Here is a 13,829-nt window from a genome sequence, read left to right as displayed (position 1 = left end):
TCCAGTGAAACCTCCTGGGCTGGGGTTCCCGAGGTGCCAAGGGGCACCCCGACCTGGGCCCCATGGTCAGCGTCTTCCTCCCACTCACCAAGCACTCTTCTCCCTTTTCAACCCCCTTCTCTCTGAGCCCTGCTGAGTGAGGGCTTGCCTTGTTTATGAAAGAACTTAGGCCACGTGGTTAGAGAAAACTCCCAGCAAACACTGCCAGGGGTCAGTCCCCAGGGAGGGAGGTTCCCAGCCACAGTTGTACCCACTGACACTTACCTACCTTGTTCTCGCTTCCTTTCTCATTCCTGACAGGGCCCTCTCCCTGTTGCCACCAGCTGCAGCTCGGTTCTGTGGCTTCGTAAGGCGTCCCTCATCCCTGGAGAGCCCCATGCCCTCTCCAGCCCAGGGCACACTGCCAGTGACCACAGGCCCCCTTCCTGGGGGGCAGCCTGGAAGGTGTGAGGGACAGGAGCTCCACAGTGGCTGAGGAAGTGGCGAGCTGCAGACCCCTGGTGGTGGGGCCCAGGACGGCCATTGGCCAGACCCCTAGTGGTGGGGCCCGGGACGGCCTTTGGCCGTCCGCACAGTGCACCTGCCTCGCAGGCCGTCCTGAATGTGTGGCTCAGAGCAGGGCCTTGGAGGATCCCGAGGAACTCTGCCCCACATCAGTCTCAATTCCAGTCTTTGTTCTTGAAGGAGTCACGTGGAATTTCACTGGAAGGGTTTCCATCTTCTTTCTGGATAGGCAGGGCAATACTTCGGCTGGCAGAGAGGACATGGGTCAAAGATGGGAGATAGATTGCTCGGTCCCATTTACAAAATCATTGCCCTCCATAAATATCCTTCCAGCCTTAAACCCTAGACTCTGGGTGGAGAAGAATGTCGAGACTCTGACTCCCACCCACTTCCTCTGGCTTCCGAGACTCTCCCACCCTCCGCGGAAGCAGCCACTGCTCACCTCCAGAGGGGAGGCCCTACCGAGGGAGGACATACAGCTCCCCGCAGCAGACCCTGTGTTGTTTCTACAGAGTTCTTTCTGGGGCTCAACCTGGAGTGCATGGGGTGTCTTGGTGGTCACTAGCCCAGGTGTCTGCTGTGGTGGTCCCCCGCAGGTATTCTCTCAGCAAATGTGACAGGACTTAATAGGCTTGGCACCAGAGAGCTGGTCCTGTCCCCTGCCCCGGACAGCCTGCTGGAGACCCAGCTCTTGCACCACCACCCTCTTCACCCCCAGTCTTCTCTCTTCTGGGCCAAGTATCCCCTGCCCCCTGCACTGTCAGGTTTGCCTTCTTCCCTTGCCTCTCCCCGGGGAAAGTAAGTGGTTCTGGAGTAGCTGACTGCCATCATCAGCCCCCTGGTCAACTCCCTGCCATGTCCTCTGCTGTTGCGTGAATGACACAGCCGTGAGCAGCAGAGGGCAGCTGCCTTCAGGGACTTCTGAGTATCACTGTGGTGTTCCCGTGGGGCTCTGGGCTCCCCAGGGAGGGCGCCTGCCTGCCACTACAAGTTTGAGACTGGTCCTTGATGACTATCACCCACTGCAAAGGCATCCCATCCTGGAGTCACCCTCTGCCCTGGGCACCTCCCAGAGAGTCACAATGAAAAACATTGCTGACGGGCATGGCCTGGAGCTGTGGCTTGGTAAGGCCTGCTGGTCTCTGCACTCCAGCTGCTGGCCAGGGCCAAGGGAGAAGCAACAAGAGCTGCTGAGGAGTGGCCTAGCCAGAGCCCTGTTCACAGAGGCAGTGCGTGTGTGCACCCTAATGGTGAGAGCTGTCCAGAAAGGCAATGGGCTGCCCCTCAAAAATAGTAGGGAACTCCCTGTCAGTGAGATGGCCCAAACAGGTTGATGACAATCTTACAGAGGGAAAAACTCCATTCAGGACAGGTGACATTGGACAGAAATAGGCAGGGTGGTTAAGTGTATGGGCTTTGGAGTTAAAGTGAGTTTTGGGCCCCAATCCCAGCTTTGCTTCTTTACCTCAGACGAGCTCTGAGGCCCCAGGACCCCAGTGAGGAAGTAGCTATGTGACCTTAGGCAAACCACCCACGTTCTCTGAGCCTCACAGTTCTCATCGGCCTCCTGGGTTGTGAGGGAGACATGAGTGTGTGGGTGGTGCCAGACACAGCTGGCCAGTCCTCAGGAGATGTGGTCGTGAGACTTCCTGGGTCTCCGTCTGCTCCTCATGCCCTCCTTGAACCCTGACAGCCTGGCCCAAGTCTCTCCGTCCTCGCTGGCACGGCAGACAGAAGGTAGGGCTTCCTTCAGGCCATGTCCCTATCCCCGGGAGCTAGCTTGCTTTCAGCCCAGGTCACTGCACCCCATCATCCTCACTGTAATCCATCCCAGTCCTCTCCTCCAACCCGCCAGCCTCCCAAAGAGCTCCTCAGAGTCTTCAGACCACACACCAGTGTCCCCAAAGGCCAAAATGAAAGACAAATACAATCAGGCCTATTTGTCACCAACTTTATTTCTGGCTTCAGTTTGACAGTCAATGAAACAACTTGCTCAATGTCCCCTCCCCCAGTGTTCAAGGCACCCTTCTATATATTATTAACTCTTTGCTAACATATTTAATATTTAAATACAAGGAAAAACAATAAATTACTCGTTGGCTGAGAGCTGGCTGCTGGCTGGCAGACAGGAGCAGCTGTTCTGCTCCTCTCCTGACCCTGCCTTGAATGAGGCTTCGAGGCCCCAGGACCCCAGTGAGGTAGCAGAATTCTGTACACAGTACTTATTACCAGGGACTCCTGGTGTCCACTGCTTTAGTGCTGGGGCCCTGAGTCTCTGAACCCTTGGCTCCAAGTGCCAGCAGCCACAGTCTTCCCCAGTCCCCAACGCTGACAAACACACTCATTTAAATAACACACAATAATAAATAAGGCCAAGAAGAAATGTGCCTGAGCTGCTCTCTGCCTCAGTTGCCTGTGTGTGAAGTGGGGACCTCTCCCACCACATGTCTGGCAAGAGGGGCACCCACTGTAATGCTACAGTGTGCTCTAGGGCAGGGGAGGGGTGTAGGGACACGTCATCCCCGGATCCACCGAGCTCAGGGCCCTGGACAGAAGAGGCCCACTAGGCTGAGCCCTGGGCAAGGGGAAGGCTGGGGTCGGCTAGGCTGAAGACAGGCAGCACAGGCTGAGGTCTAAGCTAAGGAATTTTACCCCCTCCCTAACCCTCTTCCCCACCTCCCCAAGACATTTTTGACAACAGAAAGAAAAATGAATCTGCAACTTCAATAGTCAGGTCCTGTCTCTGCAAATAATGATGCTTTCGATGTTTCAGTTGAACTGTCCCTCGCGAAAAAGTTTCTTTAAATGTAAGAGCAGGTCCTTTACAAACTGGGCCACCTCGATTTTGGTGTCTCGGACACGCAAGATGGAAAACTGCTGCAGGATAAAGAGGCCAGCGCGTGAGTGGGACGCCAGAGGGCAGAACGACCCGCACAAACCAGGGGCTTTCCAGGGACTGTCTCATTCAGTCCTCACGGAAGTCCCCATGAGGTGAGTACTGTTAGTACCTCTACTGTACAGATGTGGACATTGAGGCCCAGGTAGGAGTCAGGAGCCCTTAAGCCCAGGTCCTGTAAATCCCGAAGGCCATGTCCCTGCTGCCACAATGGCCCCACCCCTGAGTGAACACACACCTTGGATATTCAGCCAGCTTCCCTTCAGTGAGCCCAGGGTTGGCAGGAGGGGGTGCAGGGTGGGGGTGAGAGGTTGGGGGGCGCCTTACCCCAGCTGAGACCTTGTGCGGGCAGAATCCGTTCAGCATCCTCTGGGTCTTCTCGATGGCACTGCAGCCTGACACGTTGATCAGGGATTCCAGGGCTGCACAGTACTGTGGAGAGGGGACACTGGGGGGTCAGGCCCTGCTGGGGTGGCTGCCTTTTGTGAGTCTGCAGGATGATGGGGCTGAGATGCCTGGTGCAGGTGAGTCTGGGTGGTGGGAAGGGCCCAGATTATTGGGGGAGGGAGGAGAGCGCTTGAAGCTTGCTTGGAACCCCAGCCATGGAAGGGAGTCTCAGAGAAGATAAGCCCAAGGCCTGGAGCCTCTGCCCCATCCTCCCCGCACCTGAAGGTCCTTACCACGCCAGCTGTCAGGTTGATGCTCCACACCATGCTGCCATTGCAGAGCGGGGCCTGCGGGAGAAAAGTGACAGTGAGCAGAGTGCTGGCAGGGGTCGTGGGCCTGCCCTGCCAGCCCAGGCCAGGTCTGCACCAGCACAGGCCCCACACGCATCCCTCGTGTGGCGCAGAGGCAGGCCTGGCAGCCCCTCAGCGTTCCTGAGCTTCGTTTTCTGCTTTGAACAGCGGGCGTGGGGGTGAGGACCCATGTATAGGGTCTTGGAACTGAGAGAAAAAAATTGAGTGACACCACTAGTAAGGGACAAGCTGCATGTGAGGCTTGCCATAGTCAGGGCAAGAGGACAGGGGCCTGCGGAAAGGGCCAGGGCGGGGATGAGTGAAGTAGTGGTGGCCTGGGCCACTGTTGACCAAGACAAATCAGATGGGAGGCAGTGGGGGTCTGGTGTATTAAATGCCCTGCCTTCTGATTGTGAGGGAACATTGCAGTTAGGAGCATGGGCACTCTGGTGTTGGCCAGGCCTGGCTTGAATCCAGCCTCTGTCACTTAACCTCACTGAACCTTAGCAGAATGGGTTCATTGTACCTGCCTCTTGAGGTGGCTGGCAGTGATGAAATGACACATAAAGCACGTGTACCAGGCCTGGTGTAAGCAGCGCTCAAGACGTGAGCTGTTACTAGTGAGGCAAGGAGTGGACTCTACTAACAAATCCTCCTGTAAGGGCAGGCCTATTACGGTGCTGGGGAGAATGGCTGCATTATTATGGTCAAAATCCAGTTGGCAAATGCCACATGGTTCTGGGAGGGTGCTGGCCCTTCTCTGCTGTCCTCTGTTCAGGAATGGCTGAGTAGGAGCTGGCAGTGGCAGACAAGGCCAGGCCAGGAGAGCAGGTAGTCCCTGGGGACTCTGCCAGACCCCTTCATAGGTCCATCCACACTGCTGAGCCCCCAGCCCAGCTCCTCTTTCTCTCATGGCCGGGCCAGGCCTTGGTCCATGGGGATTCTTCCTGACCCTTAGGCATCTTAGGATCTAAGCCCAGCTTGCTCATTACCTCATCCTGGGAATCACCCACCCTGGAGCCCTCATAGCTAGGACCCTGGCTAGCCGACACTCACCTTCTGGTTCTGGGTGATGTTGACCAGCTCCTCAATGAGCTCCTTGAGGGCTGTAGAGGGAGGCACAGGGCTTGGGGAGGCAAAGCCGCCGAGGTAAGTGAGAGCAATGACCATGGTCAATAAGAGCTCCATGAGGCCCAGTGCCAACAGGAGAGGATTGAGGAGCGGACGCATAGGCTGGGTGGCTTGTGGCCTTGGCGTCTTGTGGCAGCTTTTATAGGCCCAAGTGGTGACGCCTGACACCATGGTCTCTGCTTTTTCAGGCACTATCTAGAAACCACATCTTTACTCATCTTGATTTTACTTTGTGGAAAATCCAGTGTCGCATAAAGGAAAGAGTTTGATTTCTCGTGGACTTATTGAGAAGGGTCCAGGGCAGAGTTTCCAAGATCTGGGTGGGTTTAATTCCAGCGGCAGGCAAGGGGCCCTGAGAGCGGCATGGCATCTGCAATGCTGCCCTGAGTTCCAGCAGTTTTGCCTGTGACAACCCTGAGTACCTGGACAGCTGACCCAACTCTGAGCTCCTGTCTTCAGACCCTTTTGGGTCACCGGAAGTGCTGGGCAGATAGTGCACTGTGGCTGTGGCCACAGTCTACCAGCTATGGGAATTCGAGGAGTTTTATTTTTTTAATAAACCAGTCTCTTAAATTACTTAAGTAATACTTGCTTGGATACAAAATTCAAACAGGCAATAGAAGAGTAAAGTTCACTTCTTTTGGCTTGCCTAATTCCTCCTTGGCCCCACTGTGGGAGGGATTGTCAAAGTTCAGATTTCCAGGTCTCCACTGAGCAATCCAGACAGATTCAGAGGTCTTCCTGGGACTTTTTTTTTGGTGTTTTTTGTTTTTTTGGAGATGGGATCTCACTATGTTGCCTGCCTAGGTTGGCCTCCAACTCCCGGACTTAAGCGATCCCCCCACCTCAGTTTCCAGAGTGGCTGGGAGTAGTGTGCACCTATATCTGGCCCCTTTAATTTAAAGTGCACGGGCCATCCTGCTGGGAAACTCTTAACCCGGCCAGGCTGGCAGCCTTAGTTCAGGTCAGGGATTATAAGTGTTCCTAGTGCCACTGGGGCTTGGGGTGATCCCGTTTGCTCACCAGTCTCTGCAGGATCAACCCCTGCCGTCTGGGGGGCCTCAAGTTTCCCTTCTGCAGAATGAGTGCTGTGGAGGGGCGGCTCCTGGGCCTGGCCCCTGCAGCCATGTCGCCTTTTCCTGCTCTTCCCTCATTTTCCTAGAAGTCTTCCAGAAACTCCCACAACAGAGGCCACGGCATTTGTCTGTTGGGTGTTGATGTCAAGATTTCTCCTTTACCCACTTCCTCCCCAAGCCAGCGCCTCCCCAGCCCCCCTCTCTGCCTGCTCAGGCTCCTCAACGGGGCTCAACCTCCTCACAAGGGTGTGCTTGTGACCTGTGCCACAAGGAATGTTGGATTCCCGCTCAGAGGCATCCCAACCTTGTTCACCCTCTCTTCCCACAGGGAACATCATTCCCACCCGCTCTGTCCACACTCGAAGCTTCCCAGCCCAGCTGCTGGCCCTGACTCCCAAAAGTCTGCCCCTTGCCCTCGAGGGCCCCCAGTGCCTGGAGTGCCGCTACTTGGCTGTGTGATCCCTCTACCGGCCTGTTTCCTAATCTGTAGTAGAGAGTCCATGGCATCTCCCATAGGGTCTCCGTGATGGGGGAAGGAGCGGGGAACTACCCTGGCCTGTGCAACTCCCGGTGCCCCGCCCGGATGAGTCAACGCCCCCGTAACCCCCATGGCTACCAAAAACCCTGCCGGGAGCGGTGGGCAGGCGCGCCCCCGCGCGTGGGTGAAGGCGCTGGCGCGGCTGTTGCGACGGCGATGGCCCGCGGAGATAGGGGAGTGGCCTTATGTAACAGGAGATAGGCCCGATAAGCAGGATCTGCGCGGCCGGGCCCTCCTCCACTGCCTCTGGCGGTGGCCGGTGCGGGAAGCAGGGGTGGGCGCAGAGACCGGCCTGTCTGGAAGCTGCGGAGGCTGGCGAGGGGGTGGCAAAGGTGGAAGTGGTGGTCCGAGCGCCAGGCAGGGCAGGGGCCAGCTGGACACCTGGGCCCGCGGCGTCCCCGAGCGCCAGTGCGCACCGGCGAGGGGTGGGAGCGGCGGAGGGGCCGAGGCGCGCACGTGCCCCTACAGCACCGGCCGTATCAGGCCGAGGGATCCTGCGGGCCCGGCCGAGCGGCAGCACCTGTCCTCGAGGGTGGTCTCCGGGGACGGAGGCGTGCCGGGCCGTGCGGAGAGGCGCGGCCCAGATGGCTACATCAGAGGGTCTATTGCTTGTTTCTAGATTGTCAGCGGGGCTCCACTCCCGTGCGGGCAATTTTAATTAACACTAACTACCAAAGGGCCGCTCAGGGCACTTGGCGCATGTGGCTCGCACCTGCCTGCAATGCGCCGCGTGGGCCGCCGGCTGACGGCCATGGGGGAGCCTCCCCGCTTTGCTCTGGCCCTGAAGCGCTGGGATTGGGACCGCCCTTCCTCCGGACCAGCTCACCCTGGAAAAGCTGGGAAAGCTGGGGTTGCTTTTTCGGGTTTCCTCGGACTCTGGCTCTCCGTTGGCAAAGACATGCCCAGTCGGGAGGAGTAAGGCCTGAGAGAGTTGTTTTAGTAAGTGAAACGATTTAATTTTTTAGATTTCTATTTTTAGGAAAGTTACGAATGCTGATAATTTTAAAAATCAAGAAGGTTCATTATGTAAAGCGGCAGCGCTGGGAATCCGTGCTCTATGGGCCTCTGGCATTGCTGCTCCTCTTGTGAGTGAGGCACTCTCTGCCCTGCTGTTTCCCTTACTGTCTTTTAAAGGTTATTTATATTGCAGACAGCCTTGGAAGAGATAGTACCTTCCTCCGGAGCTAAAGGCAGGCGCACTTCCCATTATAAAACTTCAGGCTCCCTAAGCTCATGCTTCCTCTCCTGTAAAGCAACCCATTTGTACAGGTGCCAGCTGGCCCTCTCTGCGTCTCCCTGGGAGAACTGGAGTTCAGGGAACAAAAATGTTCATGCTCTACTACTACTTTTGTGCATAATAAACATGTTTGCCATTGATACAAGAATCCTGTGTCTTCTACCAGCATCCACGAAACTGTAAAGTGTGGCATACTGACTTGTTAGCTTGTAAGTAGGGTGAAAACTCAGATCTCTCTATTTTTGACAAGCAGCCTTCTCCCACCCCAGCCTCTTATCCAGGGAAACCTCTTTTATCTCCCTTCATGTTTCTAAATTAAGCCTAGGTTGCTATTTCTTGATTTTTTAGACATAGGAGCTGTTGTCTACAATGAATATTTCGTTCTTTCCTCCTTGCTGTCCTTCCTCCACCTGCATCCTTCCTTTTTTCTCATCAATACAGATAGATCATAATTTGGGTCAGTCAAAAGCCTTGTATGCTGTTTGCCTAATGATACTAATATATTCACAGGTGAAACATGGTTGGCTATGATTACTTTTATTTTCTTTCAAAACTTTTTACCTCTGGAGTTAATAATTATCTTGTTTTTCCATATTCTTAGTTTTCTGTGTTCCTCTCAGTGACTGAACCCTAAACTCTCGACCAAATACATGAAACTACTCTCAAGAAATTTGATGAGTTTTTCTCATAATTCATCTTCCTAAGAAAGCCAGGAGGTCAGGCCATCTGGCCTGCTCTGATCTAGCACTGCCCCGACCCTGCCACACAGCCGTCGTCCTGGGGCCTGTCGCCACTGCCCTGGGAACTCCCTTCGCCACTATGTGTGCTTCTCTCGAGTTTTTGATCTTCCTTTTTTCTTGGGTAAACATATCCCCTGATAGCTTTCTAATAAAGGGTGTGGAGAAAGTAAACTTTTTGAGAACTTGCATGTCTAAATAGATGTTTCATCCTCAAGTTGAATTTGACAGTTTAGTTAGGTATAGAATTTTAGGCAGGAAATACTTTTCTTTCAGAATTATAAAGGCCTGTGCTGTTGCCTCCTATCTTCCAGAAGTGCTAAAGTCTAGAACCACTTTGAATCCAGATCTTTCCTCACTCCTTTTGTAAAAATTGTCTTGGTCCCTATACGCCACATTTTACAACAATGTGCCTTGGTATAGTTCTGTTCTCAACAACTGTACCAGATACGTAGTGGGCCCTTTCAAACTGAAGACATGCCATTAAGTTCTGGTAAATTTTATTTTTTTAAAAAACCTCTCTGTTGTTTTTACTTCTTTTATTGTTGTTGTTGAGACAGAGTCTTGCTCTGTTGTCCAGACTGGAGTGCAATGGCGTGATCTCAGCTCACTGCAACCTCCGCCTCTCAGGTTCAAGGGATTCTCCTGCCTCAGGTCCCGAGTGGCTGGGAGTATGTGCACCGACCATCATGCCCGGCTAATTTTTTGTATTTTTAGTAGATGGGGTTTTGCCATGTTGGACAGGCTGGTCTCCCACTCCTGATCTCAGGTGACCTGCCTGCCTTGGCCTCCCAACGTGCTGAGATTACAGGTGTGAGCCACCGCGCCCAGCTGGACAGGCTGGTCTCCCGCTCCTGATCTCAGGTGACCTGCCTGCCTTGGCCTCCCAACGTGCTGAGATTACAGGTGTGAGCCACCGCGCCCAGCTGGACAGGCTGGTCTCCCGCTCCTGATCTCAGGTGACCTGCCTGCCTTGGCCTCCCAACGTGCTGAGATTACAGGTGTGAGCCACCGCGCCCAGCTGGACAGGCTGGTCTCCCGCTCCTGATCTCAGGTGACCTGCCTGCCTTGGCCTCCCAACGTGCTGAGATTACAGGTGTGAGCCACCGCGCCCAGCTGGACAGGCTGGTCTCCCGCTCCTGATCTCAGGTGACCTGCCTGCCTTGGCCTCCCAACGTGCTGAGATTACAGGTGTGAGCCACCGCGCCCAGCTGGACAGGCTGGTCTCCCGCTCCTGATCTCAGGTGACCTGCCTGCCTTGGCCTCCCAACGTGCTGAGATTACAGGTGTGAGCCACCGCGCCCAGCCCTATTTTTACTTCTTATCTTTGAACAAATATTCCATTCACATGGCACAAAAATAAAAACTAGATACATTCTTTATTCCTCCTTTCTCCCTTCTTTGGGTTGTACATGGTATCGTTACTCATTTGGTTGTTCAACACAGAGGTTAGGGACACCCATCTTCACCCTGTTTTTTCAACCCCCAGCCATGCAGTTGAAAATCCACATATAACTTTTGACTTCCCCAGAACTTAACTCCTAATAGCCTATTGTTGAGTGGGAGCCTTATTGATGACATAAAATGCATTAACACATATTTTGTATGTTATATGTATTATGTACTGTATTCTTACCATGAAGTAAGCTAAAGAAAAGAAAATGTTGGCTAGGCGCAGTGGCTCATGCCTGTAATCCCAGCACTTTGGAAGGCCAAGGCAGGCAGATCATTTGAAGTCAGGAGTTTGAGACCAACCTGGCCTACATGGCAAAACCCTGTCTCTACTAAAAATACAAAAATTAGCCAGATGCACTCGTGGCACATTCCTGTAATCCCAGCTACTCAGGAGGCTGAGGCTGTAGAATCACTTGAACCTGGGAGGCAGAGGTTGCAGTGAGCCAAGATCACGCCACTGCACTCCAGCCTGGGTGACAGAATGAGACTCCATCTCAAAAAAAAAAAAAAAAAAAAAGGTTGTTAAGAAAATTACAAGGAAGGAGGAAAAAAAATATATTTCCTATTCATCATTAAGTAGAGGTGGAACATCACAAAGGTCTTCAGTGTCACTGTCTTCACGTTGGGCAGGCCAAGGAGGAGGAAGAAGAGGAGGGGTCGGTCTTGTCATCTCAGGGGTGGCAGAGGCAGGAGAAAATCCATGGATAAGTGGATCTGTGCCGTTCAGAACCTGCTATTCAAGGGTCAACTGTGTATGTAAAAAATTTAGTGGAATCTCCACCTTCCCTCACAAATAACAATTTTTCTTAGGTGTTTTTTTTTTGGGGGGGGGTTATCCTATTTGTTTATGTAAATACAAGCAACTGTGGATATATAGTCTTATTTTCCCTTGTCCCTACATGTGAAGTGGCTTCATATACACCTTTTGCACCCTGTTTTTTCTCACTTATAAAAATAATATATTTTTGTATTCACACTTAAATTGGGGTATTTTATGACTTGTCTTCTCCGTTCTCTTTCGTCTCTCTTACTGGAACTGCCATTTTTTGATTATACCTCTTTGACTTCTCCTTGAATTTTCTTTTTATTCTAAAAATTTCTCTCCTCTGGGATATTCTCATAGCTTTATCTTTCTTCCTGAGGGCATTTGATTCTTTGACAGTGTGTGTGCGCACGTGCACATGCACGCTGACGGCACTGTGTTCTTGTTTCTTTGATGAGATAGCTTCTAAGTTTCCTTTTTCATACATAATCTTTATTTTCTCCAAGTTTTCTTTAAAAAATTGTTTTGAACTGGGCACGGTGGCTCACGCCTGTAATTCCAGCACGTTGGGAGGCCGATCGCTTGAGCCCAGGAGTTTGACACCAGCCTGGGCAACATAGGGAGGCTTCATTTCTGCAAAACACAAAAAAAACTTAGCCAGGCATGTGGTGCGTGCCTGTGGTCCCAGCTACTTGGGAGGCTGTGGTGGGAGCATCACTTGAGCTCAGGAGTCGAAGCTGCAGTGAGTTGTGATCATACCACTTCACTCCAGCCTGGGTGACAGCCAGACTCTGTCTCAAAAAAAAATACTTTTTCCATGTTATTGGCTTTCCTTGCATGTTAGGGGATCCTGGATTGTCTGTACATGTTAAAACAGGGAGCTCTGAGGGTAAATGTATGGGAGGGGGCTGTTTCCTGTAGGGCGGGTGGCTGACTGTTTTCACTTGGGGAACCTCCTGTGCCAGTTTCTTTGTCGTTTTTCAGCAGGCAGGTCAGCTCGCGCAGAAAAGATTCTCCCTGTCTCCAGCATTCTGGCAGCAAGGGTGCAGAGAGGGCTGGGGTGGGGGCCTTGGCATCTGTTGACTGTTCCTGATTTCAGCATATTTCGACTGCCCCCCACTGTGTCTGGTGTTTCTCAGTCCAGATATCCTGTCTGGAGAAAACCCTGCTACAGGAGGGTCACCCAACTTTGAGGAACAAAAATGGGTATCTGTTTCTTAAACTGAGTTTCAACAACTTTCCTTGTTTTCACCCCTTGCCCTTCTGATGTCCTTGGTCTTTTCTCAGTTCCTGAGCATTCTCGGGACTCTTAAATCAGCATGGGTCTCAGCTGGCATTAGATGCAGTTTCCTTGGGTCAGCCAAGTAGTCTGCCTGCCGTCCATCCACTTTACACCTTTCCGACGCTGGTGCTGCCATTCCTTTCTCCCATTTTGGGGCTTTTAAAACTTTAGAAAATTCAGTTACTGTCATTTCAGTTGGTTATAAAGTGGGAGTTTGTATTTATTCCATTGTTTTTACTTGGAATTTATATTTTTAATGTGGAGAATTTATAAACAAGACAAGCAATAAGAGGCAACCACTAATCTTGCACCCCTTCTCCCTGGTGCTATTAACACCTCTGTATCTTTGCTATGCACATTTGTATTTTGTTAGAAAAAATGAGATAATATACTATATGGTTTTTACTCTTTTTTCACTTAAATTATATGAAGAGCATTCTCCAATGTCAGTATTCTGCATTTAAAAAAAAAGATTACACAAAAATGTTATTGTGTAAAGTACAGATATGCAAAGAAATAAAAAGCCCCATAGTCCCAGCATCCAGAGAAAACAATCATTGTAATATTTTGGTATCTGTCATGCTAGTATGTGGGTATATCCTAAAATAAAAGGAAAATAACTTCTTCTTCTTCTTCTTCTTCTTCTTTTTTTAAGACAGAGTCTTGCTCTGTCACCTATGTTAGAGTGCAGTGGCACCATCTTGGCTCACTACAACCTCTGCCTCTCAGGCACAAGCAATCCTCCCACCTCAGCCTCCTGAGTAGCTGAGACTACAGGTGAGCCACTACACCTGGCTAATTTCGGTATTTGTTGTAGAGACCAGGTTTCACCATGTTGCCCAGGCTGGTCTCAAACTCTTGGGCTCAAGCAATCTGCCTGCCTTGGCCTCCTGAAGAGCTGAGATTACAGGTGTGAGCCACTGTGCCTGGCTGACATATTTTCCTTATTTATTAGTACTTTTTTGAGACGGGGTCTCACTCTGATACCCAGGCTAAAGAGCAATGGTGCAAATACGGCTCACTGCAGTCTCGACCCCCTGGGTTCAAGTGGTCCTCCCACCTCAGCTTCCTGCATAGCTAGGACTACAGGGCACCATCACACCCCCACGCTGATTTTTAATTTTTTTTGCAGAGATAGGGTTAAACCTTTAGATACCAAGGTTTTACTAATACCAGGTCAAAGGGGTGGAAGATAAATGTTTGTTTGCCTTTTATTGCTTGTCTCTTTGATAAATTCTCTACTTTAAAAATATAAATTCCAAGTAAAAACAATGGAATGAACATGAACTCCCACTTCATAACCACTCAAACCATAGTAGCGCCAATCTTATCCTGTTGCCCAGGTTGGTCTTGAACTCCTGTGCTCAAGTGATCCTCTTATCTTGGCCTCCCAGTGTGCTGGAATTACAGGCATCAGCCACTGCACCGGCCTATTACTTAATCTAATACATTTCTGTGCCAAGCACCTGGGAG

The 13,829-nt window shown here is 51.6% G+C and overlaps 2 protein-coding genes across 3 annotated transcripts; one reads left to right on the top strand and one right to left on the bottom strand.

Annotated features, from left to right (window-relative positions):
* Positions 1-2,441: 2,441 nt before the first annotated feature.
* Positions 2,442-7,004, bottom strand: IL13 (interleukin 13). Of its 2 annotated transcripts, XM_010359991.2 has the most exons (5): positions 6,895-7,004; positions 6,292-6,472; positions 4,081-4,134; positions 3,728-3,832; positions 2,442-3,381 (listed from the first exon to the last, which is right to left on the bottom strand). In XM_010359991.2, the coding sequence occupies exons 2-5, from the start codon at positions 6,394-6,396 to the stop codon at positions 3,274-3,276; spliced, it is 372 nt and encodes a 123-aa protein (XP_010358293.1). In that variant the 5' UTR covers positions 6,397-6,472; positions 6,895-7,004; the 3' UTR covers positions 2,442-3,273. The 2 variants fall into 2 exon arrangements, with proteins under 2 accessions (XP_010358293.1, XP_010358292.1); XM_010359990.2 differs by lacking the exons at positions 6,292-6,472; positions 6,895-7,004 and adding an exon at positions 5,194-5,379.
* On the top strand, positions 6,618-8,137 carry LOC115896366. Its single transcript, XM_030926676.1, has 2 exons — positions 6,618-6,797; positions 7,077-8,137. The coding sequence occupies exons 1-2, from the start codon at positions 6,618-6,620 to the stop codon at positions 7,542-7,544; spliced, it is 648 nt and encodes a 215-aa protein (XP_030782536.1). The 3' UTR covers positions 7,545-8,137.
* Positions 8,138-13,829: the final 5,692 nt, after the last annotated feature.

This window comes from Rhinopithecus roxellana, chromosome 3 (genome assembly GCF_007565055.1).
Source record: "Rhinopithecus roxellana isolate Shanxi Qingling chromosome 3, ASM756505v1, whole genome shotgun sequence".
NCBI classification, from domain to species: domain Eukaryota; kingdom Metazoa; phylum Chordata; class Mammalia; order Primates; family Cercopithecidae; genus Rhinopithecus; species Rhinopithecus roxellana.
Note: the sequence above shows the minus strand (reverse complement) of the source record. Positions and strands in the feature narration are given on the sequence as shown.